This window comes from Neolamprologus brichardi, chromosome 17 (assembly GCF_056152115.1).
Source record: "Neolamprologus brichardi isolate AB-2024 chromosome 17, ASM5615211v1, whole genome shotgun sequence".
In the NCBI taxonomy this organism is placed as follows: domain Eukaryota; kingdom Metazoa; phylum Chordata; class Actinopteri; order Cichliformes; family Cichlidae; genus Neolamprologus; species Neolamprologus brichardi.
In genome coordinates this window covers 8,545,219-8,572,998 of record NC_142120.1, presented here as the reverse complement: position 1 = coordinate 8,572,998, position 27,780 = coordinate 8,545,219, and the positions used below count along the sequence as shown (strand labels likewise).

The 27,780-nt window shown below is 40.3% G+C and overlaps 1 protein-coding gene and 1 non-coding gene across 2 annotated transcripts in view; one reads left to right on the top strand and one right to left on the bottom strand.

Moving 5' to 3' along the window:
* Window positions 1–928: 928 nt before the first annotated feature.
* Window positions 929–27,780, bottom strand: part of pdzrn4 (PDZ domain containing ring finger 4) — a 44,377-nt gene continuing 17,525 nt past the window's right edge. The window contains exons 3-10 of the mRNA XM_006780633.3: window positions 17,932–18,197; window positions 17,039–17,141; window positions 10,160–10,258; window positions 8,546–8,608; window positions 5,721–5,822; window positions 5,426–5,533; window positions 2,710–3,768; window positions 929–2,618 (exon numbers count right to left, since the gene is read on the bottom strand). Of these exons, the coding sequence (XP_006780696.1) occupies window positions 2,046–2,618; window positions 2,710–3,768; window positions 5,426–5,533; window positions 5,721–5,822; window positions 8,546–8,608; window positions 10,160–10,258; window positions 17,039–17,141; window positions 17,932–18,197 (2,373 nt within the window). The 3' untranslated portion in view covers window positions 929–2,045. The remainder of the gene's footprint in view (window positions 2,619–2,709; window positions 3,769–5,425; window positions 5,534–5,720; window positions 5,823–8,545; window positions 8,609–10,159; window positions 10,259–17,038; window positions 17,142–17,931; window positions 18,198–27,780) is intronic.
* On the top strand, window positions 26,254–26,326 carry trnak-cuu (transfer RNA lysine (anticodon CUU)). Its single transcript has one exon. It is a non-coding gene; the product is annotated as a tRNA-Lys (tRNA).

The window sequence follows — 27,780 nt, the reverse complement described above, 5'->3', positions numbered from 1 at the left end:
AACACAGCTTTAAAGGCTGTGTGAAATAATTTACTGAATGCAAATTTGCTCCAGTATACACTCACCAGATATACCTTCAGAACTCCTTAATTCACAGCAGCATAACACACTTGCGAGATATTTGCTGGCTGCAGATCCATGATATGACTCAACGTATTCCACCACATCCTAAAGGAACTCAATGACATGGACAAGACACCAGTTTGAGACAATTTGAGCTGACGTGATGTGTTATCCTGCTGGAAGCAACCATCAGAATATGGTCATAAAGGGATCGATATGGTCAGCAAAAACACTCAGGTTGGGTGTGACAGTTAAACAATATTCAGTAAGTACGAAAGGGATTTAAAAGTGCCGAGATCATATTTCCATTACACCACCACTGTGAGCTGTAAATACAAGGCAGGATGCATCCATGCTTTCATGTTTATGTCACGTTCTCGTCCTACTATCTGAATGAGTCTGTATAAATTGTAGCCTCAGTTTACTTTTCTTAGCTGACAGGAGTAGCACGTGGTGTTAGGAAGAATCTCAACGATCAGAAAACCCGCTGTAAGCAAGCACTTGGCAACAGTGGGAAAGAATAACTTTAAACAAGAAGAAACCTCTGGCAGAAGCAGGCTCAGGGAGTGGCAGTCATCCACCACCACTGGGTGGATGTGAGGGGAAAGAGAAGAGAGCAGGACAAGAGAATAGGACAAATAGCAATATATAGTAGAGAGAGCGAGTTTTTAATAAGTGCTAATGATGAGTGAAGAAGAAATGCTCAATTCATCATGGGAAGTCTCCAGTAGATTAAGCCTATTGCAGGATAACTAAGAATGTGACTGGTTTATTAGATATTTGGGTAGATATGCAGTTGAACAGGAGGTGATTACTGACTGAAAAAATATCTTTCTACACATTTTTTTTTCTTATTGTTCTTTTATTACAAATATCACCATCAACAAATACTGAACTCAAGGCCTCGTCAATTAACTTTACAGTGAAAACAGCAGACTGAGTTGAAAGGCTGCAAATATTATACATTTTCATTGACAGCGCCTTGAAAAGTGTTGCCTTTTCAAGGCTAGCTGCACCGAAACATTTTAGACAGACTATAAAAATGACTTTACAATAAATACAAACGACAGTAAACTATATAAATAAGAGTCTGTTTAACATGTTTAACACAATTCACGCGATTATGTTTCAAAGGGAGGGTTGAAGGTCAGCCATTCCTTTTGCCCCAAAATTCAAATACTTGACAGGTCAGTTTGTTCTGTAAGTTGAGGTAAAGCTGTATCAAAAAAGCCCTCCCAGCTCATGAACAAAATGAGCTTTTGAGATGGCAAAATTGAGTCTTTCAGTGCCTTAAATTCAGTGCTGCTTATCAGACACGTCTGACTCAAGTGACTTTATCAACACAATAAAAGCAGTGGTTTTAGATGTGGAGTCGTAGTCCTTTAGCAATGTAATGAGGTCTCTCTCACCGCGGGCTACAATACAATCAATTAGTGTCACTTCTGACATCGACGATTTGGTGGTAATAAACATAAATAAGAAATTAGAATAAAATGCTTACAGTACTTTGACATTCAGTGTAAAAATTTCTTTACAAAAAGCTGTGTGAAAAATATCCTATTTCCCCCATTATAAAAAAAACAGCCAAACACCTCGATCGAGGCAAGTGAAGTCGCTTCATGTGCAATGAAACAAAAGAAACGAGAGTAATGGAGACACAGTACGTGGTATACACAAGGTTAATGTGTTGGTCCCTCAGTCTGTTACGCGAATCTGTTTGAACCAACGCGCTACCAGAAGCAGGGAGCGTTACCAAAATGCCAGCGTAAAAAACAGTTTGTATGGCCGAGGTCTTGCAATTGATTGTTGAACTATTCAAACATTCTTAAAGTGTTAGTTCCAGAGTTGCTTTGGGAATGCTACAGACGTCTTCGGCGTTAACGTATTTGATTTAATCTCAGAAATGTACACTTAAAAAAAAAAAAGAAGAAAAAACAAGCAGTAGTTCCTCGATTGCCGTCTACCTGACTTAATATCTTTTATTACACAGTTGTGACAGAAAGAAAGGCATTATGGACTTTGGAGCCCTCTGGGACTCTGGCCCCATGGCTCATCAGCTCCTGAATAGTCATCCAGTTATCCAGGATCTTTTTATTTCGTTTCTTCATCATCTTTTTGTGACTGAGCTCCAAGATATTGATCTCCTTCCTGCCTTCAGCTCCACTCAGTGGTCCCTCCTTTAAACACTCCAGGCGGCTCTTTTGCATAAACTCCCTCCTCTTTCTTTGCTCCCTGGCACGTGCCAGGTGCTGCTTCCTCTCCTCTTTGCTCCAGTAGCGGCCCATCTTCATCTCACTCATGGCGTCATCATCTGTGGTCATGCCTCCACTCCTCTCCTCTCTGATCCTTAGCGCCCTCTCCCTCAGTATGCGATCACGAGCAGGCCTCCGGGCAACGTATCGCGTCCCGTCAGCTCGAACTTTGACCTTCCACTCTAGTCGTGGTTCCCCAGGGCGTCCGTTACGGTGCACGGGATCTCGGCAGACACTGAGGAGACTCAGCTGGCTCTGAGAATACTCCACGGATGAATGCTGCTGTAGCAGCTGCATGTAGCTCTGCAACAAAGAAAACAGGGTTAACAACGAGGTGTTCTTCAAATGCGCTTTACTCAAAGCCACAGCAGCATCAGGTTCACATGCATTATACCTGAAGTTGCTTAGATCCTCCCTGGCCATGATAAGGGGTCGTGTGATATGAAGAAGCGTAAGGAAGCCCTCTCCTTGACTCTCTGGTCCTCCCTTTCTTCTCACACCTCTCATCATCTGCAGGCAGAGCAGGGTCCGACTCAGACCTGGAAGGGTTGCTCTGATCAGGGCTGCTTGAGATTACAGGACCTGGATCTGCTTGTCTGCTATGACTAGATGTGCCCTGGGGCTTGGGGATAGGAATAGGGCTTGAGGGTGTGGAAGAAGCCAGTCTGAGGTTTTTCTGGTTGGTAATGCTGATGTGTCTCTGCAGAGAGTGGTCAGGAGATCTCTCCATACCCAGTGGTGTTGAGCGTGCACTTTCTGCTGTGTTGTAGGCACTGGAGCTATCCTTCTCGCGCATCTTATCGGCTTCCAACCTCTCTGGGTGTTCGTGAATGTCAGCCAGCCTGCTGTGCCGCTTGTGTCCATCTTTGGTGCTCCTTCCTGGTGAACAGGGCGACGGCTGTGAGTGCTCCTGCTGATGGGACTGGCGAAGCTGATGGGCCTGCATAATGCTCTGGCATTCGAGCTCAATGCTGCGCAGTTCCTCGTTTAGCATCCTCAACTCCTGCTCCACCCCTCCCCCTATGTCATCTACGCAATCGCCATCCTCTCCCCCTTGTTCAGTAAGGCTACACTCTATACTGTGTCGAATTGAGTACACCCCACACTCACCCCCGTTTCGGATCTGACACTTGAGCTCCAAGAGTTGCTGGAAGCGATTCTCCAAACCTAAGATCCCACCTCCACTATTGCGAACACTCCCTACCCCTTCGTGGCCTTGGCCTGTGGACAGTGTTCTCGTGCTCTGGTTTTCCCGTGGGACAACAGCTCCTCGCTTGGTGTGGGGATGCTCTGCCCGCCACCGCTCCCTTAGGCAATGAGCTGGGCTCCTTCTTTGAAGTTTAGCCAGCAGTGGTTGGTGCTCCGGACTGTCCGTACTGCGTCCAAACCCACTGTCTTGATTGTTGGAAGAACATGTAGCTGAGTCTGTTGTCATCCCTTCTTCAGCTTGATTCTGGAGTATTAAAAGAGAAACAGATGTATTACTTAATGAATGTTTCAATCATTTGTAAGACCATAAATTCTTTGTTGTCAATGATTTACGGTGGTCCCTCGCTATAACGTGGTTGACTTTTCGCGGCCTCGCTGTTTCGCAGATTTTTTTGGTGCAATTTTGCATGCTTTTATTTTTTTGTTTGTTTCCTTACAGTGCATTGTGTTCTACGTCCTGATTGGCAATAGACCGTTGTCAATCAATCTCGTGCCGTATCTCCTGTACAGTACAGAATGTGTTTAGCTTGTCAAATTTACATAAATCTTCGATCGCTAGCAGTGTGACTCTGAAGTGCTGTACTGTATGTTTGTAAGTTTTCTCCCGAACAAACACAACACTGTTGAAGAAACGTTTTGCACAGTCAAAGGCAACCGCGGGTGCTTTTGGTTTCTACAATACTGGACTTATTTTTCTACAAAGGTTTGAACTTTGAGAGTGCTTAAACAAGAGAGAAAAGTGTGAAAATGTTCATGCCTGTCTGAGAAAAGTGTATAAACTGTGTAGTGAGGGGTTTTACAGCCTTAAAACATCTGTAATAATTGTAAAAAATAAAGTTGGCTACTTTGCGGATTTCACCTATCACGGGTTATTTTTAGAACGTAACTACCGCAATAAACGAGGGACCACTGCAGTTTCACAAAGTATTAATAAGTAAAAATTCAGTATAGGCTTCCACTAAGTACAGGAGAAAAGGTATTAAAAGGTAAAGTATTTCTAAAAAAATAAAACATGTACTTGGCTGCTTTATCTTTGGACATAAACAAAGATTAAAAAAACTAACACCATCAAGGTTTCAGTGAACTACATGAAGCTAAGCTAGGTGGTGCATAAGGATTTAAAAGCCTGCAGATAGCTAGACTGCTGTTTTAGGATAATATCGGCACAGCAGCAAGGGCAATGTCTGAATTGTTTTCAAAAGTACATGTTGAGGGTCAGTCAGCTCAAGTACAGCAGGTGGTGAAAATAACTAGTCAAGAACGTCCATACCTCACTTTCTCGGTCAAACAGGTTCTCATGCTTTAGTTCATGCTGTGATGCTATAAAACCTTAGCTTAACCCTCATCTATCTAAATATGTAACATACATTAATTTACAGTGAGAAGCAAAATAATAATAATATTAATAATGATGATGATAGCAAAACATATTTCATCTTAAAGCATAATTAGTCATGTAATTAATATAGAGAAAAAACATTTTATTATTATCATTTGTTCAAAATTACAATTAATTTGCATATTTTCCAAAAAATATTTTATTAATACTATATACAACTTGCTGCTTTTTCAAGTACAATCTTTATTATTACTTAATAGTTTATTTACCATCCATTTGCCCTGGTATTTCTTAGTTTTTGATATTTTTCAGTAAACATTTTTTGTGGGGGTTTTTTGTGTTTGTTTGTCTGGTTAGTTTTGACCCCAATATAAAATCACTGAAATAGACACATAACACAGCCCAGACATCTAATCACTCCAGCATTTCCTGGGTCTGTCTCGGGGCCTTCGCGCCTCCTCCCCTCCTTAGCCTAGAACAACGCCAAAACAGTCTCTCTTCACCACTGTACTTTTAATGGCCACTTTGTCCGTTGGTTGCTTCACTTAGCGTACCCTCTTACCTCATCTCCCTTGTCAAAGCCATGTTCCTTCTGCTTCCTCCTCTCCTCGAGGATCTCCTCCATGAGCTCCTGTTGCTCATCGTCCAGCCATCCAGCCTCCTCATCCAACTGAAATCACAACATCTTGTCAGAAACCTCCCTCTTTCTCTTTGGCTTTGAATGAAAGTGTTTGTGTGTCAGCAGGAACTCCAATCACACTGGCAGGAATGGAACGGGAGGCAGGTGCTTTTATTTGACATGACACCAGCTGTCAAGATAGGGCAGGAAGGCTGCGTAGGTGTGTATGTGTGTTTACCTGGATTTCTGGCCTTGTCACCAGTAGTGTGATGCTCCTTGCTTCTTCACTTGACAACAGGGCAACAGCCTTCTCTCTGTCTTGTACTTCACAGCCATTTATCTGTACATCAAGATGAGAATAGATGGTTCTGTCAGTGAGAAAGAACTGATACACAAAAGTCTGCATATCTTACAAAAGAAATTAAATGCTTTTTCTCCATATACCTACCACAAATAAAATGAATTCAAATGTTTTAGCAAGCCACCTTGACCACACTGTCTTTTGATCTTTATCCCCTTTTATCCCCTTTTCTTCCTCCATTCCTCTCTTTTTTTTAATACATTTCTTTCTTGGCACTCTCCACGTCTTCGCTGCTACACTCATGGCAAAGAGACTCACTCGAGAGTGCATAGTCCGACCTCACAAGAGTCTACTCTCACCAAACCATCCAGACATACAATTAACTGTTCTTTGACAGGTGGCGTTCATCTTTTCCTCACTAGAGTAATGGGCCTGTCAGAAGAAGATAATAGGGCCAGGAGTACAGCAGGCCTTGCTCCCCACAATCATTCATAGTACCGGGAAACAGAAACAGTGTAGAGAGAATGGAGTGCTGAATGCAATAAATATGGAGGAGGAGTAATGTTGGTATATTGTTGTTCAGACTAGAAGCAAGTTGAGATGTTGCTTACCGAGGTCATCAATAATAAGACGACTTATCTGATTTATGCAATATGAATAAATAACTCCTTTGTGTGAATGTCATAGGCTACACATTCAGGGTGTCCACCAGAAAAATGAGATCCAGGCTGCTGTGGTGGGATCTAACACTGCACTTGCTGGCTGTAACACGATCCACCTGTCATTTTCCACTTGTTATTAAAAAAAGGAACAGTGTGGGTCACTTTGTTTTGTGGTGCAAACCACAACCACTCTTTAGGACTGTTTAAGCCACTGCCAAAGAGACATACTGTCCCAATAAAAGTCCAGAAGTACGGGGGCCCAGAGAGGTCAAATGCAACTGCAACTTATGAAAACAGTAGCAAATAGAAAAATACTGTAAAAGCTCACAAAAAAAAAAGAACGAAATAAAGAAACAAGAAATAGAAGAAACAACAATAATAGAAGGTAAATACAACACATGGAATTAAAAACAAAAATCAAAGGAAATTCATACAAAAATCATGTTGGTGTTTTTGGGGAGACAACAACAGAAACCGAAATGTGAAGGATTACACTGAGACACGCTTAAAAGAAGCAGAGGATGGGATGTTGGGAGGGAGAAAAAGGTGCAGGTAAAGACACATTAAAAAAACAACAAAATTGTGATTGTTAGATTGAAATGATCAGATTTTGCGTCAGAAAGAGATCAGTTCTGTAACATGCTAAAAAAATAATATTGAGTCTGTGTTAAGTGTTTAAGATAGACCCTTGAGAACTCTTGAGTTTTTATCCCTCTGAATCACTGTGTGTTCCTGAGACACAGTAAAATCTAAAGATAAGTGATTGCTTTGAAGCCTCATTTTTTAATTGTCTTCTAAAGAACTTAAAGGCCAGAGGCAAACAGTTCTATAAGCCAGCGGCACACCTCACAGACTGTGTGTCTCTAGAGGCTTAAATAGCCCAGCAACATATTGGTGCAAGCCAATGAAGCGGAAAGCATTTACATTTACAGTGAATTAGTTGCATGAGTACTATGAGGGTATTTAAATAAATGTAGAAATACATGCACTTACTGATATGCACTGACATATTAATTCATATTTTATCTGAACATGTGTATGAATATAAGAAAATACAAAATAACAGGCTAAGATCAAAAAATAAAAACATAAAATCCATCAGGCAGCTCAGCGTAAGACCCAACGAGGGACCTTGGTCACACACACCTGCAAGCCCTTTCACTGTTTATCCTGCATACCAGTAGGAAAATTATTTAAGACATTTAAATGTAATATCGAATAGTAATTAGCTATTATTCATATCTGGCTCTCTTCCACAGCATGTCCTGTCTTGTCCTGTTTTCATCTGATCATTCCCAATTGGTCGTGGCAGATGGCCACACCTCCCTGAGCCTGGTTCTGCTGGAGTTTTCTTCTTGTTAAAAAATCGTTTTTCCTTCCCACTGTCGCCAAAGCACTTGGTCATAGAAGGTCACATGATTGTAGGGTTTTCTCAGCTTTTTATTTTTATGTTGTGCAGTCAATATAAAGTACCTTAACTCAATCTGATGTTGTGATACGGCGCTATATATATTACATTGAACTGAAGGTAAAGAACTGCACATATTTTGTTGTTTAAAATCCCTAAGGCTTCAGAACAATTTATTGAAAATACTGACATTTCTCACCGTTAATAAATAAAGTGCTGACAGCCCGTCTCGTCTATACACAGCTAATTGTGCCATCTTTACACTGTACGCACTGTGACCCCATGGCTGTTTCTGCATAATGAGGAACAGTGAGAAATTGCCAGAGAAAGACAGCGATCCTAGAATGGATGTAATGCCTGGTGTAACTGCAGCTAAGGACTTTAATTTCCCTAGTAAAACGAGGTGATTAAAAATACATAAGCTTTCCAAGACTGGAGACACCAGCCGCTTGGATATTCTCTAAAAAGGACCGCCTCGAAAACAAGCTGGCGGATGTCCAGGTTAAACATAGAAAAACAACATTGCTGTTTTCTTTCTTTCTTTTTTTGTCTTGTTTCGGTTGTACGGCTGATATTAAGATCACATGCTGCCAGTGATGTGACTGTGAAGAATACTTGCGCACAGACACAGAGTCAGTTCATAACATAACCTGCTGTTCATGTACTTCGGGCACTGACATGAAAATACCCACCTGCAGAATACGATCTCCTTCCTTTATGCGCCCGTCTTTTGCCGCTATGCTGTTCGGCTCAACCTGCACAAAAGAAGTTGAAAATCAATGCTGACAGCCAATCACCACACAGCTCTGTATCTCGAAAAGACAGCAGCGATGCACCACACTTGTGCCGCCGCTCTTTTATGTCATGTTAGGAGAAAAGTCTGTTTTTTGATATAGAGATGACACTCGTTTTTCTTGCCTCCTATTTTTGATATGATTCGGGTTGATTTTCTCAGGTACTTGTGTCATGTAAAGGAAATGGAGATACATACGAAGCAGTGAATAAAAGCAATGAGAGAAAGAAGGGAAAGAAGAAACTAAAAACATTTAAAAAAAATCACATGTGTTTGTGGCATAAACATGGTTGTGTTTAGCAGAATGAAACAGCAGTGCATATTTTTCAAAATGCATCTCAGTGGATATGCATATAAGCTATAACCCAAAGCCCTCAACAACCACTTCATAAACTTTGTTGTTCTTGCATTGAAGATCAAGAGATTTAGCGATATGCAGAAAAAGCGAAACTTGGTGGAGTGGGGTCGAAGAAAAAAAAAGCATGCCTTTCTGGAATTTACACCAATACCGCATGCATTATAATACTGGGAATTAGCATTTCTATCCTTCTATCAAACGTATAAAAATAGATCTGTTATGCCAGTTGGAGCCGTCACAATCTGCCGAGGTTCAGCAGGTGCCTGCGCTTTTTTTCTTTCCCTTTTTTTCTCCTTTTCATGCTTTTCGAAAACTAACAGGTGAAAAACCGGAGGAACAAGTGACATCTCGCAGAGTTACAGTGTGTATGAAATTATTTCTGAAAAGACTGAAAATGAGCTAACCACACAGCATGTCTTTGTGTTTCTGCCATTTATCTCCTTGTGTTGCTGAGCTAATCCTCACTGTAGCTCTTACTTTTCCCAGCCTTGCCTTTTGTGTTCATAATGGGATTGAAATTGCACCTGCAGTCAAACTAAACATTTATTGAATTCGTTTCGCAGCCCCTATAATTCTATCATTCATTCAGCTCTGTCATGGAAAAATGCACTAATTTGTTTTCATTTTGTGTTATTTAAGGGGTTTTTTTTCAACAGGAAGCAGCGCAAATCATTTGAATTAAAAAAAAAAGAACATCCGTAATGCATTTCTTCTTTGATTTGTGCGTTTGGCATTCAGATGGTGGATTCCACTAAATGTGCCATTTAATATATTGTGTGTTGGGGGTTGTCGCTCAGAGCTTATTAAAACCTTCAATTCAAACTTGTTTAAGAGGAGGGAATGAGAAAGTCAGGAAGGGAATCACATTTCAAAGCTGAGTTCCTTTTTGTTCATGCATGTCTTATTCTGAGTTTATATTTGACTGGCAAACACGTGCTCTGCTTTCGCATGTAAAAACAAGAATTCTTCTGTGATTTCATCCTTTCTTTGACTTTTTATCACTCCTAACAAAGCTGATCATGGGGCCCCCAGTTTATTACGTGATCAGGCAGCTTTGTCTCTTATTGAATTTAATCATTTTTTATTTTTAAGGGCTTCACTGCAGGACAGTTTTCTATCAAAACTTCAAAGGAAAAGTGTTGTTTCTGTCCCCACCTGGCTCACATAGATCCCAGTGTCCTCCTCATCATCAGTCCTGTAGCACAGTGTCAGGCCCAGCTTTTCTTGGCTGTTCTGCCTGCATAGCTCCACTTCCTGTTGCAGAAACACGCACACACATAAAAAGAAAAACAGTAAGGACTCTTTGATCTGGACCATTTTATTCAAAAGAAAGGTATTGTTTTGCAGCCGCGGGATCTGGACACAGACTGCAATCATTGAGTCAGCTACAAACTCCTCTGTATACCAGAGTATTCTAGAGTAAGGTCCTCTGTCTGACAGCTAATGCTTGGCCCAAACTGGGTCATGCAACAGGACAATGATTACCACTACAACACCTGCAAATCTTCAACAGAATGGCTTAAAAACAGAAGAGAATCAAGACCTTCAAGTTATTGCAGGTAAAGGTGATTCTACAAGGCAGTTTTTCACGAGACTGCACATTCTTCAGAGTCCTTTGAAAACTTAATTTCTTACTTGACTTTATATACTTTCTGAGTAAAGACTTATAGTGTAGTCAGTCGTTGTGTTATCGTGTACAAAAACCTATCAGTCTTTGCAGCTTGTTGCCAGATTAGCAGGGTGCTAGTCAGTCATACTGATACCAGATTTTTTAATCAACAGAAGATTTGTGAGGAAGCCTTTTGAATTTGGGTATTTTCAGCATCGAGAATGTACAGGCCGAGCAGGTTTTTCAGTTCCACGTTGTTTTACCGGGTGTTGCTTCAGAGAGACATATAACTGCAGTGATCACCAAACACGATAAGCAAGCAGAAACACATACAGCACAATAATTTATATAGTCCAAGTATCGCATGACATCATATATATAGATATAGGCTCAAATGGAGCCCTGTCAAGCGATCTGTCAATCAATAACATGAAAGTCTGTCAAACCTAAACCGAACATGTGGCAGCATACTGTGCAGATCTTTGATGGCTGTTTTGATGCCATTTCATTCACTGATACCCTCCCACAGGAAATTTCTCTCAATTTACCTGACTCACAACTGGTTCCTTTTGATCTCAGCTGTGTCTAAATGTAATGCATAAAGATAACTCCAATGGTAATCTTTATTAACCCCTCAGTGCCAAATTCATTTCACTGCTGTGATATGAAAGGCGGGGTGGGGGATGGATTGTGTGGGATAGATTGTGGGGTATAAAGACGCTGAGGGTGGGTGTGGTGTTCATAGGGGGCGAGAATTAAAAATCCCCAGCCCCCTTTTTTTCTGTCATGGGAAACCACGATAGCAAAGTCTGACAGGGGGAAGAAATTAATTTCTTTGGCATTTTATCCCCCTGTGGAAGCAGCCCTGACCTTCAGAGATTGGGTGGGGCGTGCAAAGGAGTTTACAATATTGCAACACCATGTGCTGGTTTTGACAAGCCACACTCCTCAGCAGTTTAGTACACTGGTTGATTTGTACAGCCCCTGGCAGTGAAATAACAACTGCATGCAGTGAGATCAGGCAGCACTAATGCCTAACGTCAGTGCACATTGGGCGGTTCGCCAGGTTTCAGTGGATCCACGGGTGCTAAAGCTATGAAGTGATTTGATTAGTGATGATTGGATCATAATCTGTGCCGCTGAGTTTGGAGCATGGCACAGCAATGACTTAAAAAGTCATTTCATCCGGCTTGCAATGCATATGACAATTGATGTGGTTTCCCAGCCTAAACAGGGATGATCACATTTACCACATGTTACAAATGTATGGGAGAAATAACGACACATTGACAATGGGTGGCATTTTATTACCACATTAAACATCTGGTAGTAACATTTCACTTTTATATGCACTTAACTGTTACTTCATGTTTCATTTTAAAAGAAATAGCTGCCAAGTGTAATGTTCACTGCCTCATTGTGTCCTCATTGTGGCTGATGAGGATGCTGATGATGTCCTTTCAGCTTTAGCTGTTTCGAAGTAGCGGTCTTTGAATTTATAGTGATCCAAAAAAGATTGTGGATGATTTTAAATGACAGGCTTCCCACTGATTGCCATTTATTGCGGTAAATAGGTAATATTTGTTCATTCTGTATTTTACTTGTTTTTCAGGCTTACTGTTCACATTTTGCTTCAGCTTCACTGAGCTTTTCAGCTTTTAACTGTTAGTTATGTTAGAGATATTTCAGCTTAGTTGAATTCAACTGATTAAGCATTAGGGAATTAAACGGATGTGACTGTAGTAGTAGTAGTCTTTACCAGGTTTATAGGGAAATACTATTTGTTAGGGGCAGAGTGTCCAAAAACCAAGCTATAAATTGGGGCTGTGGGTTTTGAAACACAGAAATGTACCTGGTGCAGAGATTTTAGTTACAGCTCTAAATAACTGCAGAAATATTGCAGTTTCATGGTACGTTTGTTTTTTCTTAATTCTTTCAAATTTGTTTCATTTTAATCCAGAGAAAGTGGTACTAGGCCTTTTTGCATTTTTTCATTTTGCTTTATACTTCCACAACCCAGCGCTCAATAGGACCCTTTGTTCTTGCACATCTGTTTGCATACCAGTATTTGCTTCAATCTTGGTTTGGAAGATTAAAAATTCAGCATTTGAAGTTTGGCACCTGTTGACAGTCCATAATTACGACATTAGAAGAGGATTAATTTGGCAAACAGATAACTGAATGCTGTCTGGCAGGCAGCTGCCACTTTATTAACCACACTATGCAACCTGGTGATCACACTGAGTCTTCATTAAAATCCGGTGTTCCTCAATATTACTTTGCCTGGTAGGTGGATATAAAAGATGTGTCTGAAGAAAATACCCATTTCCATACCCGCATGGTACTGGGTACCCTAAATGCAATGGCTTGCTTTATCTTTTAGAATAGTAATCAAAGCATCCACATAAAAACTACTTTGAAAGTCTGTTGCTACTTGACGATATTGTGGTATGGTACATTTGGCAGGGTATTATGACTGCAGGGGTACCCATGTGTACGATCAAACTGAAGTGAAGCTAAACCTGTCAGTCAGAAGTAATGTTCCTGGGAATTGCAGCCCTATTCTGTTTCATCCAACAGGAAAGCAATTCATGTTTCAGTTAGATACACATGAATGGACAGAGGAAAGTGTAGACAGCTGATTTGATGTGTGTGCTTGTGCATAGATGTGTGTGCTGACCTTCTTCTGATACTACTGCTATTACCACACACAAGCCCTCCGCCCCTCAACCTTCCCCCGACCCACACAGGAGAATCTTTTATCCAGACGACTGTAAAGGTAAGACCACAGCTGGCAGCAGACAATACCCTAATGACCCACAATGCAGTTCACTGAACCAGGAAGTGCCTATTAAACCAGCGAATGCACCTCGGGAGTAGCAAATATCACCCATCACTGTCACCTGGCATGATATTGAGGTCTACTGGCTGATTGGTATGGTTCATCTGTCACAATGGAGACACTTGCAAGTGCATGTGGTAAATGTGCTCTTTTAATCACAAGATTTTAGAAAGAAGGAAAAAGAAACTTAGAGATTAGCAAATTTAAGAACAATAAGCATAAATCATCCACTCAACCAAACGATATATACTCAATGGGCACTTTATTAGGCACACCAAGTATCAGGTTGGACCCCATTTTGCCTTGAGAACTTTTTTAATTCGTCTTCAGATACTTGGTCCATACTGGCACAATAGTATATATATGCAAACAACTGCTGCAGATTAGTCAGCTGAACATCCATAATGTGAATCTCCTGCTCCACCACATCCCAGAGGTGCTCTATTGGATTTAAACGTGGTGAATGTGGAGGCCAATTGAGTACATTGTTATGTTCAAGAAACCAGTTTGAGATCAATCTTTGTGACATGGCACACTACCTTGCTGCAAGCAGCCAACAGAAGATACTGCCGGTAAACTGTGAATTTTGTTGAACCCGTGTGAACCCGTGTGAATTATAGCTTCAGTTTCCTGTTGTCAGCTGACAGGAATGGCACCCAGTGTTGGTTTTTGCTGCTGTAGCCCATCTACTTCAAGGGTGAATGTGTTGTGCATTCAGAGATACTGAATGTGCGGTTGTAATTATGGTTATTTGAGTTCCTACTGCTTTCCTATTAGCTATAAGCAGTCTGATCATTCTTCTCTACCACAGAGAACTGCCGCTGAATTGATTTTTTCTTTTTCAGAACATTCTTTATAAACCCAGAGATGATTGTGCAGAAAAATCTCAGTAGATCAGCAGTTTCATACTCAGTCCAGCCTGTCTGGTATCACCAACCATGCCATGTTCAAAGTCACTTAAATCATCTTTCTTCCCCATTCTGATGCTCTGTTTGAATTTTAGCTGCAGTAGTCATCTTGGCCTTGTCTTCATGCCTAAATGCATCAAGTTGCCGTCATTTGATGAGCTATTTAGATATTAGCATTAACAAGCAGTTAAACAGGTGTACATACCGAAGTGGGTTGTGATAAACTCAGCAGTTTGCTAACAAAACCTTGCTCAATACACATGGTCCTGATGTAGGACGCATTGCCTTGGAATTTGCACAGCTGTGGTTTGTCATTATTGGTGCTCAGAGAACACATCTTAATGATGATCCCATCATGTTTACAATAGCACCTATAAGGCAGCACCACATTTGTGCTTGTTTGTTAAATGCCTTGTCAGCTAAACGTGATGAATGATCAGTGTATTTTAAGTGGTCCCCTGACACCTAACTTTAACAAGTTAATTACTGGTCTAAAACAATGACCTCACAATTGAAATTCCATTCAGCTTCAGCTGTACATTGCTAATAGCTAATTAGGCAGTCATGAGAAGCTAGGATTATAATTGACATGCTAAATATTGCATAGCTGTGTATATACTGTGAACATGTTAGCATTCTGGCATTAGTAAAGAACTTGCCTTGAATTCCACAGCTAAAGACTCTTGTTATGATATACAGCAGATGCTGTTTGAAATGATTAGCCACTTTAATTAAAATGCCACAGTTTTTTCCCCTCTCACTGAAACAGTGAGTGCTTGCTCTTCATCCACAACATATTCACAATTTCTATTCAGCTTGAAGTGACTGACTGAAAAGGCGCACAAATATTTCTGACAGACAGTTCGTGATAAAAGGGAAACTAACTGCCCGTGAATAAAACATACAGGTAATTCAACTGGGAGGCTTTTCAGAGAGGGATTTTCTTTTTGTACAATTATATGAAGAATGGCCTTCCGCACTAAATCCAGGGACTTTGCTATGCTATACAAAACAATCTAAAGAGCAGATGCTGCTTTGACAAGGGGTGGCCAATTTTCTTCTATTACTGCAGTCTGCAATTTTTCTTGTATTGTTAGATTTGTGAGCATCGTACATCTTGGCCAACCTTGTATTATCTTCTTAGATTGTGTATAACTGACACATGGTGTCCTCTGTTCTCCTACATCAATGGAAAATAAGTTTTATCTGTTCTTATTAAAATAATATCATTAGCTAAATGAGGTTTTTATTCCACAGGTATTGTGCAATGTCTGTCTTTAGGTCCAGATAACAAATTGCAGAGTTTTGATGCGTACTGAAGGACTTTTATTGGAAAGTCAGTTGCAGAAACAAGAGAGAAATAGCAGAAAGCAAAGGATGTAAACTGGAAATGCCGTTGGTCGTGATCAAATATCAGATTTTGGTATTTTAATTTATGAATTTTAAACTGCTGGTGCCAGGAGAAAACTTTAAGAATGCAGAAATATGTGCAGTTATGTGAAAAGGTTTCACAGGACTCTCTGCATTACTGTAAAAAACTAAGGACAACCCAATAATCCAAGAGCTTGTAGAACCAGAAATATCTTGAAGTAATCATTTTCTGTCTGATTTTTATCAGTTTTTCACTTTGTTGTGGAGGAACTCTGGCCCACTATTCTTTACAGCACTGCTTCGGTTCATTAAGGTTTGCAGACGTGTTTTTGCACTGTTCTGTAAGGTCCATACACAGTATTTCAGTCAGGTTGATCTCTGGGACGGAGCCATTGCAACACCTTGATTCATTTCTTTTTCAGCTATTCTCTCGTAGGTCTGCTGTTGGGATTATTGCCCTGTTGCAGGACCAAGTTTTAGACAGACAGCCTCACATTTGATTCCAGAATAAGAATATTTTGGCATACAGTGTAGTTCATGGTCAACTCAATGACAGCAAAGTGCCCATGTCCTGTGGCTGCAAAACGAACCTAAATCATTACCACTTTGATATCATATGTGGAAAGTGCATTGTTTCAGAGGTCTGTAGTAGTAAAGAACCTGGCTTACTTACCCACCTAATTCCTATGGAAGAAGTACATGTGTACTTGTATAGCAGGATTGGCCACTTGTGTAAATAAATCTACATGTCTGAGTTCACAGCAGTTTGGTTTTTTTTTTTAGCTAATTTTGTCAACTTTGCTACAGTTTTTGCTATTAAGTTAAACAATTACTTTATTGCACTGCAAGGTGGCAACTGCTTTCATTTTGTTATAACTGAATTCAGTGTTCATTCATAATGGAAATTTGATCTTTTAAAAGCAAATGCTTGGGCTGTGTTATTGCTAGTGCTATGGACTCCTAGAATTGTAGCGTAAAATTAAAACCTAACCTAAACAGTCTAGCCTAGCTAGCTGCCAGATTATCTTATTATAGGTTGTCCATCCAGATCATTTCATAGCATATATTATCCCCATGTTTGTTCTTCTAAAGGATGCAAGGTTTCCTTTATCTTATTGTTCCACTAAGTTCTTTTCATTTGTAAATTTGGTGTAGGTTCAAACAAAAAGGTGATTTTGTTTTCTTTTAGCAAAGAAGTTAGTGTATGTGAGGTGTGAGGAAGAAGTCCCTAACAGTGGCTGGTTAGAAAAAATGTAACACATACTCTTAAGAGGGATCACTGAAAAGATGATGCAAGACTGTACCTCATACTCATACTCTACGATCCTCTCCACATCTGCTGTGGTGTTAGACAGGTACTCTGGACATTCATAAAACTCATGTTCCATAGTGTGGATTGAGTGACAGCTAGAAAGAAGAAAAAGTAGAATGTTAAAGATCATTAAAATATGTGCTGGTTATCTCTTTGCTTCCTGGCAGTCAATTTATTTCAGTTTAGTCAGATCATTAAATAGACAGACGCTGTTCAAATCCATGGAGCGATATTGCAGACACCACACAAGGGCTGTATAATTTCATATAAAGGACAGCTATGTCGCCAGCTATTGCAAGTTATTATTTTATATCACATTTCTTAATAATGGTTCTCATTTCACCACAAAACTCCAAACAAGCAATTTGGTAATCAACTATTGCCCTCATAAAGCCATGACCTCTGCAAAATTGTCACAATGTAACAGCCTCTCTATAATCACTGACCACGACTAGCATATTCGTAGTTTTATGGGACAAAGTGATTTCATTTGTTGTCAAGCCAAGCCCTGTAAACAGCCACAGAATGGATGTAGCATCAAAATGCCTGCTCTATCAGCCCATTGGCTTTTAATCGCCCAGCAAAAGGTCCCATTACAGAAAATGGATGTAGCACACCGAAGCAATTATTACATGCGGGTTTGGCTCTGCATAATGATATCAGAGTACTTAGCGTTCCAGGGGGTTTCCAAACCATGATACGGCTGCTTAATAGCTACTAGGAAATGAAAGAAAACGGCGTTGAAACCTCCGGTAAGCTTCAGATTCATTTGGGCCAGGAAGAATATAATTCCCTAGTTGTGGTTAAAAACATTTAGAGGAAGGATCTCCATCATCCTGTGTAACATTAACACTCATTTACCTTTACGTAAATGCTTGCCCTCACCTGTCAGACAGCAGGAAGGGACAAATGTCAGGGACTGGTGGGGTAGCAGGCCGAAGCTTGGCCAGTGCCATAATATGTTCAAAGGTGATGTCCGTTTGCGTGCACACATCGACCACACACGCGTCCTGCGGCGAGCTGGTGCCGTTTTGTACGACAGCCGCCGCGGCTCTGGTGGGGGTACGTCGGAGAACCTGGACAACGATAGGGTCTCGCCTGATGGCCTCCACCACTGCTTCATCATGTTCGACCTTGGCCAAACCATTTACCTGGGGAAAAACAGAAAGCAAATAGTTTCAGGAAGTGAGTCTTGCAATGTGTCACTGTGCGAAAGCAAAGGAAACAAGCCTTGTATTTAAGATCCCAGTGGGTTTTTTTTGTTAATCCTGGATGCATCTGACAGCCATCCACGCTCTTTTCAGGAGCAACTGGTTCCACATTCACACCTGGAAATCTCAGTACATCTATAACTCTCCACAGTTAAGCACTAATAGCTTCCAATGAAGCAACTACCACATCAGTTAAGTGCTTTTATAAAGGGCACTTTGCCTGTAATTCTTGATGCCGAGAGCACCTTACATATAGCACTCTCCTGTTTTGTTTTGTTTTTAACAATGCAGCACACTTTTCCCAGCAGGTTCAAACATTTTAGCTGTTGACCAGTTATTCAAAAATGTGCTAGCCTTTCAGCTGGTAGTAAATCCACAGAGACTGTACTAGAAAATACAGAGAATGCTTTTGAGAATACTCCCTAAGCATGCTTTAATGAGCAGTTTTGCCTCATGTTCTTCTGCAAATCAGTCTAACTCAGATGCATTATTTACTCTGAATCCCAACCATTAGGCCCATTAGATGCAGATGCAGAATAATAATAATGATTTAGGGAAATGAGCAAAGTGGAGTGAGTAGACTTCACCCCACTGGGAGCACCAGTTTTAGCAAGTAGCACTTACTTAAATCGCAAGATCAGAAAATGTTGAGCCACAGGAGAAGCAACTGAGAACAGATATGCTGGTAAAAATTCATTACCAAAGTGTCGTGATTCCTACCCTATGGGTGGACATGTTTGTGCTTTAACTTGGAGTGTGAACAGTGTAAAGATAAACCAAAGCATGAAAAAAACCAAAACATGAACCAATATGTGGGTCAGGAGAATTGTTAGGAGAATTGTTACAACCCTGAATAAATGAAACACAGAAACAACGTATGGTCCTCCGGTTGATCCAGTCAAGTTGCTACAGTTTCTGTATATTCTTATGTACCTATTTCTTTAATGAGCTCAATGTCACCTTAACACTCTTACTGAATTGACCTGCAGAATTTTGACCTGTGCTGACATTTAGCATTGGTCAAGTAACCGATCCTCTGGGAAGTGCTCATTAGCAGCAAAATCTGTGTTTTGTACAACTGGTTTTTGCTATTATGTTGCACTCATATGTGACATTTGTTGCCATTTTTAGGACTAACACAAGTTCATCATTACACACCAAATCCTGGCAACTACACCATTGAAATCAAAACCTGTAGCAGAAATGTCCCGGTTTACTCTGTTTATGCTCATCCTAAAGAACGTGTCGAGAAAGTTTCATCACATATTTAAGTTGTAATGAGGTCCAGATGGGCACATTAATCTCCAATCAGTAGGAATGCTCTGTAAGGCCGAAACTGTTTGTTCGGGTACACCTGCCGGCGTGTTTACCTGCTGTTGTTCCTCTATTCAGTCTGACTATTGAGGAGGTAAATGGGCGAGATTAATAGCCAGCAGATGTGACAAAGACCGGGGATAATGACTCAGAACGTGTAGGTTTTACGTGCGTGTGGGTTTGTCTGCGAGTGTTTGTGAATCGCGCATTTTGAAGATCACATGCATTAAATCTATGGCTTTTGGGATAATTAAGCCACAAATGAGGAGATAAAGAGATGCAGACCAGTTCGAAAAATGTTTTAAAGCTTTGAGACAATTAAGATGTGGACTGTGGAGACATTTTCTGAGTCACAAAGTAAATTTATGTATTTCTTTTTCTTGTGTATTTGCAGCTCCCTGCTGTTGATGCGTTTTTAACTTGTGAATTTAATGAAGTCACAGCATCTACCTTTCTATCTGTATGTGTGTGGGGGTGTGAATAAGCATATATGGGAGCGGTGCATCCATAAGCACTAGGTGTATTAAGATATATATAGGCGTGCAGATTCCATCAATATGAAGCAGTAATTCCATTTTGATGACAAGATCCCTTTCTCATTACTGAAGCATGCTCCTGTGACCAAGGTGACAAAGAGACAATATTACAGCATTGCATCATCTATATGACCCGCAGAAGCTCCAAGAGGGTGTTAAAAATAGCATCAGTTCAAGGGGGCCCATGGGGACAGCTGTAACGAACCAACAATCTAAGCAGAGCCTTCATATACTTCTGAAGTTAAAGGTTATCATTGCCAATAAAAAACGTTCCCAGTAGACTTAAACTAAAGCTTCTTTTCTGTCCAAACATTCTTCCCGAAAGGTCGAGGTCCAAAGTGGTCTGCTACACCTGGAGTGGAATGAATTTTGTATACTGTAGTTCATGTGTGTGTTTCTTTAGGTGTTCAGCGAGCGCAGTGTGGGCTATAAGTCGATCAGTAAGTCGAATAAGTATCAAAAGCCTACTGTTTGACCGTTTTATAGTTGTACTTGAGGTTTACCATTTTCCAAACTTCATTTCATGAATAGAAAAAATAAAGTTTCAAAACTTAAAATTGAATTAAAATAAAATATCAAGATATCTGTATATCTCATTTCTAATATAATATCTAAATGATTTATTTTAAGGGAGCTTAACAGTGCCAAACAAATTCTATAGAGTAGCAGATGCTGCTACTGCTGCTAATTCTGCAATAGTTAGGTAATTAGCAAGATATCTTTAATATGTACTTTTTATATAAAGTAAGCTTGAAATTATCTGCTGTCTGTAGCTATAACAAACTGATGTCTTAACACATTACAGCATCAATGCAGATTTTTGAGTAATTGTAATTAGTAAAGAAAATGTAGCTCAGCTTATCTTTAGCTAGTGCTGTCTTCCCAGATAGGTTGGACCAGCAGATACGTCTCCAGAACTGTCTTAATTCTTGATGACATACATTCAGCAAAGTGCAAGAAACCAATTGAGCTTTGTGACATGGCATATGGTCCTGCTAAAAGCAGTCATCAGGAGAGCTACACTTTGACCTCAAAGGAATGGACCTGGTTAGTAACAATACTAAGGTATGGTGTGGTGCCTAAAAATACGTCTAGTTGGTACTAAGGGGTCTAAAGCAGCAGTCCCCAACCTTTTTTGCGCCATGGACCGGTTTATGCCCGACAATATTTTCACGGACCGGCCTTTAAGGTGTCGTGGATAAATACAACAAAATAAAACTAGTACCGGTACTGAAAAAAAGAAGATTTGTTCATAACACACATGAAAAGACCCAGGAAAACCGAGTTAACGATAAAAATGATAACAAAATAACGCTGAAAACCGATAAAAACCCTAAAAACCATACATTTCACACCTGAGCCTCAACTCTCGCAGCCCGGTACCAAACGACTCACGGACCGGTACCGGTCCGAGGCCCGGGGATTGGGGACCGCTGGTCTAAAGTGTACCAAGAAAAAACCCATCAGCTGAAAGTAGTCTGGCCATTCTTCTCTAACACCAACAAGGCATTTTCTCCCTTCCTGTCTTCCTTCCCTCACCCCCAATCAGTCACGGCACATGGCCCGAGCCTGGTTTTGCTGTAAGTTTCTTCTTTTTAAAAGGAAGTTTTTCCTTCCCGCTGTCACCAAGTGCTTGCTCATTTGGGGTTTTTCTCTCATGTTATTGTAGTTTTTACCTTACATTAAAAAGTGCCTTTTCAGTTGTTATGATTTGATGATATATAACAAAAACTGAATTGAATTGAATATCAGTGTTATCCTAGACTTACTTTAGTCCAAGTAAGCTGTCCCTTTCTTTGTCAAGTCTGAAATGTTAAAATTTGCTTTGATATTTTACTTTAATGACTAGAAAGAATTTGGTACTATCAAGCCTCACTTCCAAGCTGTCTGTAATATGTTGCTGCCTTTGATGCAGGCATTTCACACACCATTGCCTATACAGGGTTACTAGTGGACCATGATGAAGAAATGATTGTTATATGTCTTGAGAGCGGGCTGAAAGTAGCACAGCATCTGGCCTAAAGCATTTAATATTCTCTATATGTCTGGTCACCCTTTAAATGTGTCAAAAGGTTTTATCAGTTAGCCACTAAGATGGTTAAATGTTGTTTCCCCTTATGAAATCCAATAGGAGAGATAAGAAAAGCCAAGCGATAACAGCAAGTGTTTCTATGGGTGAGCTTGCGTCTAGCTGTACTTTTGAATAGTTGTGTTTGCTGCACAGAGATAAGATGGAAAGCACTCAGCCTCACAGCTAAATCTGACAGATATGGTGTCATTGTGAGCAAATGGAAGCCAACACACAGGGAAGACATGCACACACACAATTCCAGCATTACATTAGCTCCAGACAGACTTTAAACAGCACTACGATATGGCTGCTGCAACCACGTTTGACTGAATAATACCAGCATCTTCTACTGAATAAGTTCACAATGGGCCACGAAACAATAAGCTCCTGAAAAGAACCCCCCCTCCATTTATTCAACCCTGACCTCATCTGCCCCTGAAGAGATGCAAGCTCAACACCAGCAGTATTTTCTTTTTCTTTCTTTTGTTTTGTTTTTTCGATCAGATCATGATCGCAATTTTTGTGAACCTAAGCTGAATGCATGCAAGACTGCTTTTACATTCATGGAAATTGTCATATTGTGATGAATAAGGAAACGCAGGTGGTGTGCCCTGGTAATCTGCCAAATCTCATTTCTCTTTCTTCTTTTGTTGTATTGAGATGATTCGAGAGGGCCCACTGTCAAATGTCTCATTTCAATAATAAAAGTCAATAATAAAACACATGCAATATCTCCTAGTGCTGCAGAAGCAAAGAAGCTCATGGTTTCATACATTTGAGTGACAGGCTGTTCAACTGGTGAGCTATATGCTCGGCCAACTGAATAAGATGTGATGCATGTATGACAAGCAACCAGGGAAAACTAGGAGAACAAATCTGAGTGGGATTAAATAAAGCTTTATTTGAATCTCAAAGCCTCAGATACATAGATTGTATATAAAAAATGGATGTAGCCAACCGTAGACCACTTACTGGTTTTGCTATTTTAATCTGGTGAAATCAGATGTTACTGCATTTTACTGAGAAACTAGGCATCCCTGCACGCTCTTACAGCTTTTCAGTCAAGTCCACTGCTTATGCACCCTAACCCTTTTAATCCAATTTTATTTATGTAGGACCAAATCAAAACAACAGCAACCTCAAAGCATTTTATATTTTAAACCCCAACAATCTGGGGATGGCCTGTCACTTGTGGGAAAGTAGGATGGAAAAAACCCCCTTTAAACACGAAGAAACGTCTGTCAGAACCAGGCTCGGAAGGGGCAGCCATCTGCTGCAACTGGTTGGGGTTGAATGGTTAATGAATCGAAAAAGAAATTCCATGTTATATTAAATAAGACTTGAAAATCTCGTTCAAGAAGAGTTTACTAAGCATATGGAGCTTTTTCCAGTCAAGCCACATCCATCTTTTATATACAGTCTATGGTTAGTTAACCCTGTAAAGCCTGAACCATGAAATAATTGCCTGTAAATTCAAATTTTGGGAAGCTGGTATCTTTATCAAATCATCAGATAAATAAATTTAAAAAATTGCATCAGTTTTAATTTCCATTAAAATTACCATTTAATTTGGTTAAACTAGAACACAATTCTTACAATGATTAATATCAGTTTAAAAATGGAGATTATGATTTGCTGTTCATGATTCTCCTTGACAGACATGGTGAATACAACGCTGCTTTCTTGCCTGACTATAAGACATACTGTCTTCTCTCAAATTCAAAACCAATCGCAAGTGATCTTTTGTTCATCAAGTGATCTTCAGTTTTTTCAAAGCATGAGTGCCTTTTTATGTGATATGAAAAACCAAGCAGTAGAGCTTTAAATGGTCAAGTTTAGTTTCCTTGAAACTTTTAAAGTGCCCTGAAGTAAGAAAAGAAAAAACACAGCATGCAAAAGCTGCCACTTTAAAGCCATTAGAGAATCTGTATAGCTTTTAGACGTGACAGAGCGGCTTAAGTTCAAATGCAGCCCGGTCACAGCCAACTTCAAGCCGAGTGCGATGACTCTCTGAAGTAGATGAGTTTTGCTGCGATTATTTTTAATCAGAGAATATGTGCTGAGCATGTAGCTCCTTTGTTAGCAAAATAAATGCAAGAGAGGAAGTCCCTGTGCATTTGTGTGTCTGTCCTTCACCATGCACTGTTCATACAATCTACTTCACACTTGGTAAGTGTGCTGGCGAGGATGAAGGCGTTTGGATGAGTGGTCCTCACATTTTGGCTCCAAGGTATTTTCTGTTTCTCTGTCACAGCAGGAATTTCTTTCAGTGATCTTAGCCTTTCGTTGTCAGGTAATGAAAGCACGCTCACACTTTCTCACTGGGTGACTGCAGAGTGTGTTAAAGTCAAACTTATCACCCAACTACCAACTGTTCCACCATCTTTATTATCATTAATTCAGTCTAAGCAACTAACAAAAGGAAACTTTATGTTTGATTATTTAGAAATGGCAAGCACGTTCTTCATGGCTTACTCCTACCAACTCAGGCCAATTGTTTTGGCTTGTGACCAACTGTAGCAGCTGGGGATGCGCTCAAGGGCACCTTAACATGCTTATAGTCACCTTAATAGCTGTCCATGGAGAGATGAATGTGTATTGTTGCACTGATCCAAACCAGAAACAATTCAGGTTTGAAACATTTAGAGCACGGCCTTCTTTCAGAAGGAGAAGCTCAGGATAAATCAGATTCTTTAAAAAAAAACTTTATTTACTTTGTTTATTGTCCCAAATTGTTTATTTTTTTTTTTTTAGATGGGCTTGTTCGTCTTTTCCAATCAGAAACTGTTCACTATGCATTGTACCGCTCTGCTGTTTTACATTTCTGTATCACACCAATTAATCAAAGTGACAAGGTATTTAATGAGAGGCAATTAGAGTGTTAACCAAAATGCAAATCAGACGGGGAGGCAGACCGGGAAGGGGGTGGGGGGGCATTTTGTGTGTGTGTGTGTGATGAGCTAAGAGTTCACTAAATGCTTTTATTAGGACCCTTACTTGTCGAACTGAGTCAAGCAATTCCCGCTTGGACTTGTCTGCACCTGCGATCGCATCCGTGTCCTGTGAGCGTGCGTACAAGTTGTTACAAGTGTCCTTCAGTGATTTTTTTTTCTATGTTGGCTCCTGCATAACAGGCGAAAACAACCAATTAGTTCTGCTCGAGGAAGATGGCATGACAACATGAAAAACAGATTAAAAAGCTGCTGTGGGGACGGATGTTAAGTAGCTCGCTCAGGTCACTCCCTTCCACATCACAGTGCCTGTGCGCTGAAGATTAGACTGTGTTTCCTCAAGGAAACACTCTTCACAACGCTGGCTTGTTGCTGCTGGAGCTTAGCCTCACAGGGAGCAAATGGTGGAAATGTTGCTACAGCGGCGAGTCCTTTAAATGGTCTCGCAGAAACTACAGAAGTTGGCGTTTTCCGTGTGTCTCTGTTTAATGATAATCGCTGAAAGTAACAGGCTGTTTTTTTTGTCCTTCAACTACTTATCCTGCACTGAAAACCCTTCAACGTGGGTCATGGTCACCTCTCAAGTGTGCTTAAACAAGATGTCGTTTTCTGCTCTGAAGATGTGCTGTCATGTTCATTTGGACAGTTAAAAGACAGTTTCTTATTTTTCCTTTTCCGTTCCAATTTTTTTTTCTTTTTTAAATGCATTGATTAGCATTTTTAAACATTAAGAAGCCAGTAAGGATCAAAACTCAGCACATATCTGAGTTTGTAGACTTCACAAACTGTGGTAATATTTATTTTGTGAAAAACTATACAATCTAGGAATCCTTCAACCATATCTTGATGACTTAACCTTTGGTTACAATCTGTTGTGGACACTGGCAAGGACAACTGGAGACATGAAGGATGTTGTAGTTAATCCTGGTGTATATCTGCTGCCTGGGGCACTTGCACAGTTGTAAGGGTATAATGTAAAGTCTCCGCAGACAAGTCTGCACACTCAGAAAAACTGATGGGCACAGGGATGTGTGCACAGACCTTCCCTCTCACAAATTTACATCACTTGGATCCATGTGGATCTTAGTGCGCTTGGAAAGTGTTGGTAATGGTTTACAGGTGTAGCCTGGCTAGCTCAGTCGATAGAGCATGAGACTCTTAATCTCAGAGTCGTGGGTTCAATCCCCACGTTGGATGATACTGTTTTAAGTACAGAAGATAGAGTTTGGTCCATCTTTCTCTTGTAATCTCAAAAAAACCCTTTGACATCCAAGATGGGCAGTTTGTCGATGAGGAGCTGAAGTGACATCAAGTCTTAAAAACAATATAAATGCTTCACTGCTGCGAATTCTTTACGTAACTTCCTCAGATATTCTCCAAAGTATTCTTTTTCTGATGGTTTTGTTTTTGCATTTCCACCTTCTCCTGACAGGATTTTTTTCTGCTCTAAAGTCTGCTCCAATAAGATTGGTTAATTCAGCTCAGTTGACAAACAGAAACCAAGAATCTTAAGCTACATCCAAACTGGAAGCATTTCACAGTGATGTGGTGACCAGAGACCATAGGAAGTGAATGACATTCTGCGAAGCGTAATTTAAGGTTCCGTAAATGTGTCCGCTCGCTTATACATTTTCATTTGGCCATTGAGCAGAGTGGGGTTTTCACCAAGTACACCTCCCATATGCATTTGCTGAATGCTGATTGGTTGACAAATGGGCCAGTATAGGACAAGGAGCATGAGTGGAGTTCACTGGGAACGGGGAGAAGCATCAAAACAAACAGTAAATAAATATGGCACAAAAAGCAGAGACATGAGCTGCAGTCTACACTTTTCTTAGTTTTTTCTGTAGCAAAAATTCTGTCTCCCTCCCTTCACCCCCAGGTGATCATGGCCACCCCTCCCTGAGCCTGGTTCTGCCGGAGGTTTCTACCTGTTAAAAGGGAGTTTTTCCTTCCTACTGTCGCTAAGTGCTTGCTCATAGGGGGTCATATGATTGGAGTTTTCTCTGTAGGTAGAGTGCTCTTCCTGCTGAACAGACAAATTAGGCTTTAAGGCAACTACAGGCAAAAAAGCGCAGGCAACAGGAAGTGGGCGGGACTTAAGGTAAACTTTTCTCTACTTCCAGGTGATCGAGTGACGTGACTACCAATGATTGTGAAGAATAGCATATGACCTTGTAGTAAACACATTAGAAGGTTACCTTGGCAACTGAAACATAGACTGTCCGCAAGCGACAAGCCGTCAACTTCAAAGCGAAGAGGAAATCGCTTCCAGTGTGTTAGTAGCTTTATCCTCGCATACAGATTTTGCATATACAGATACATTTTGAAGGATAGGGTGTTACCTTTTTCAAATATGCATCTCATCAGTGCACGCTAAATTAGTTTTTAAGGGTGTTGAATACCTTTGTGATTTGCTGTCATTTAGAGAGGATTTCAAGTTTAATGCTGCTCACAAAAAAAAACAAAAAACAAAAAAATAACAGGGTCACAAATCTGTCAACATGAGCATCAGCACACATCTTTTTACAGCCCCACTGTCACGAATAGCACTTGAACACTGACGAGCAGCTATGGAGGATGAATATAAAGAAATAGTTCAGAAAATCCACTTACAAAAGGATTGTGTTTATATCATATTCAGCTTTAAG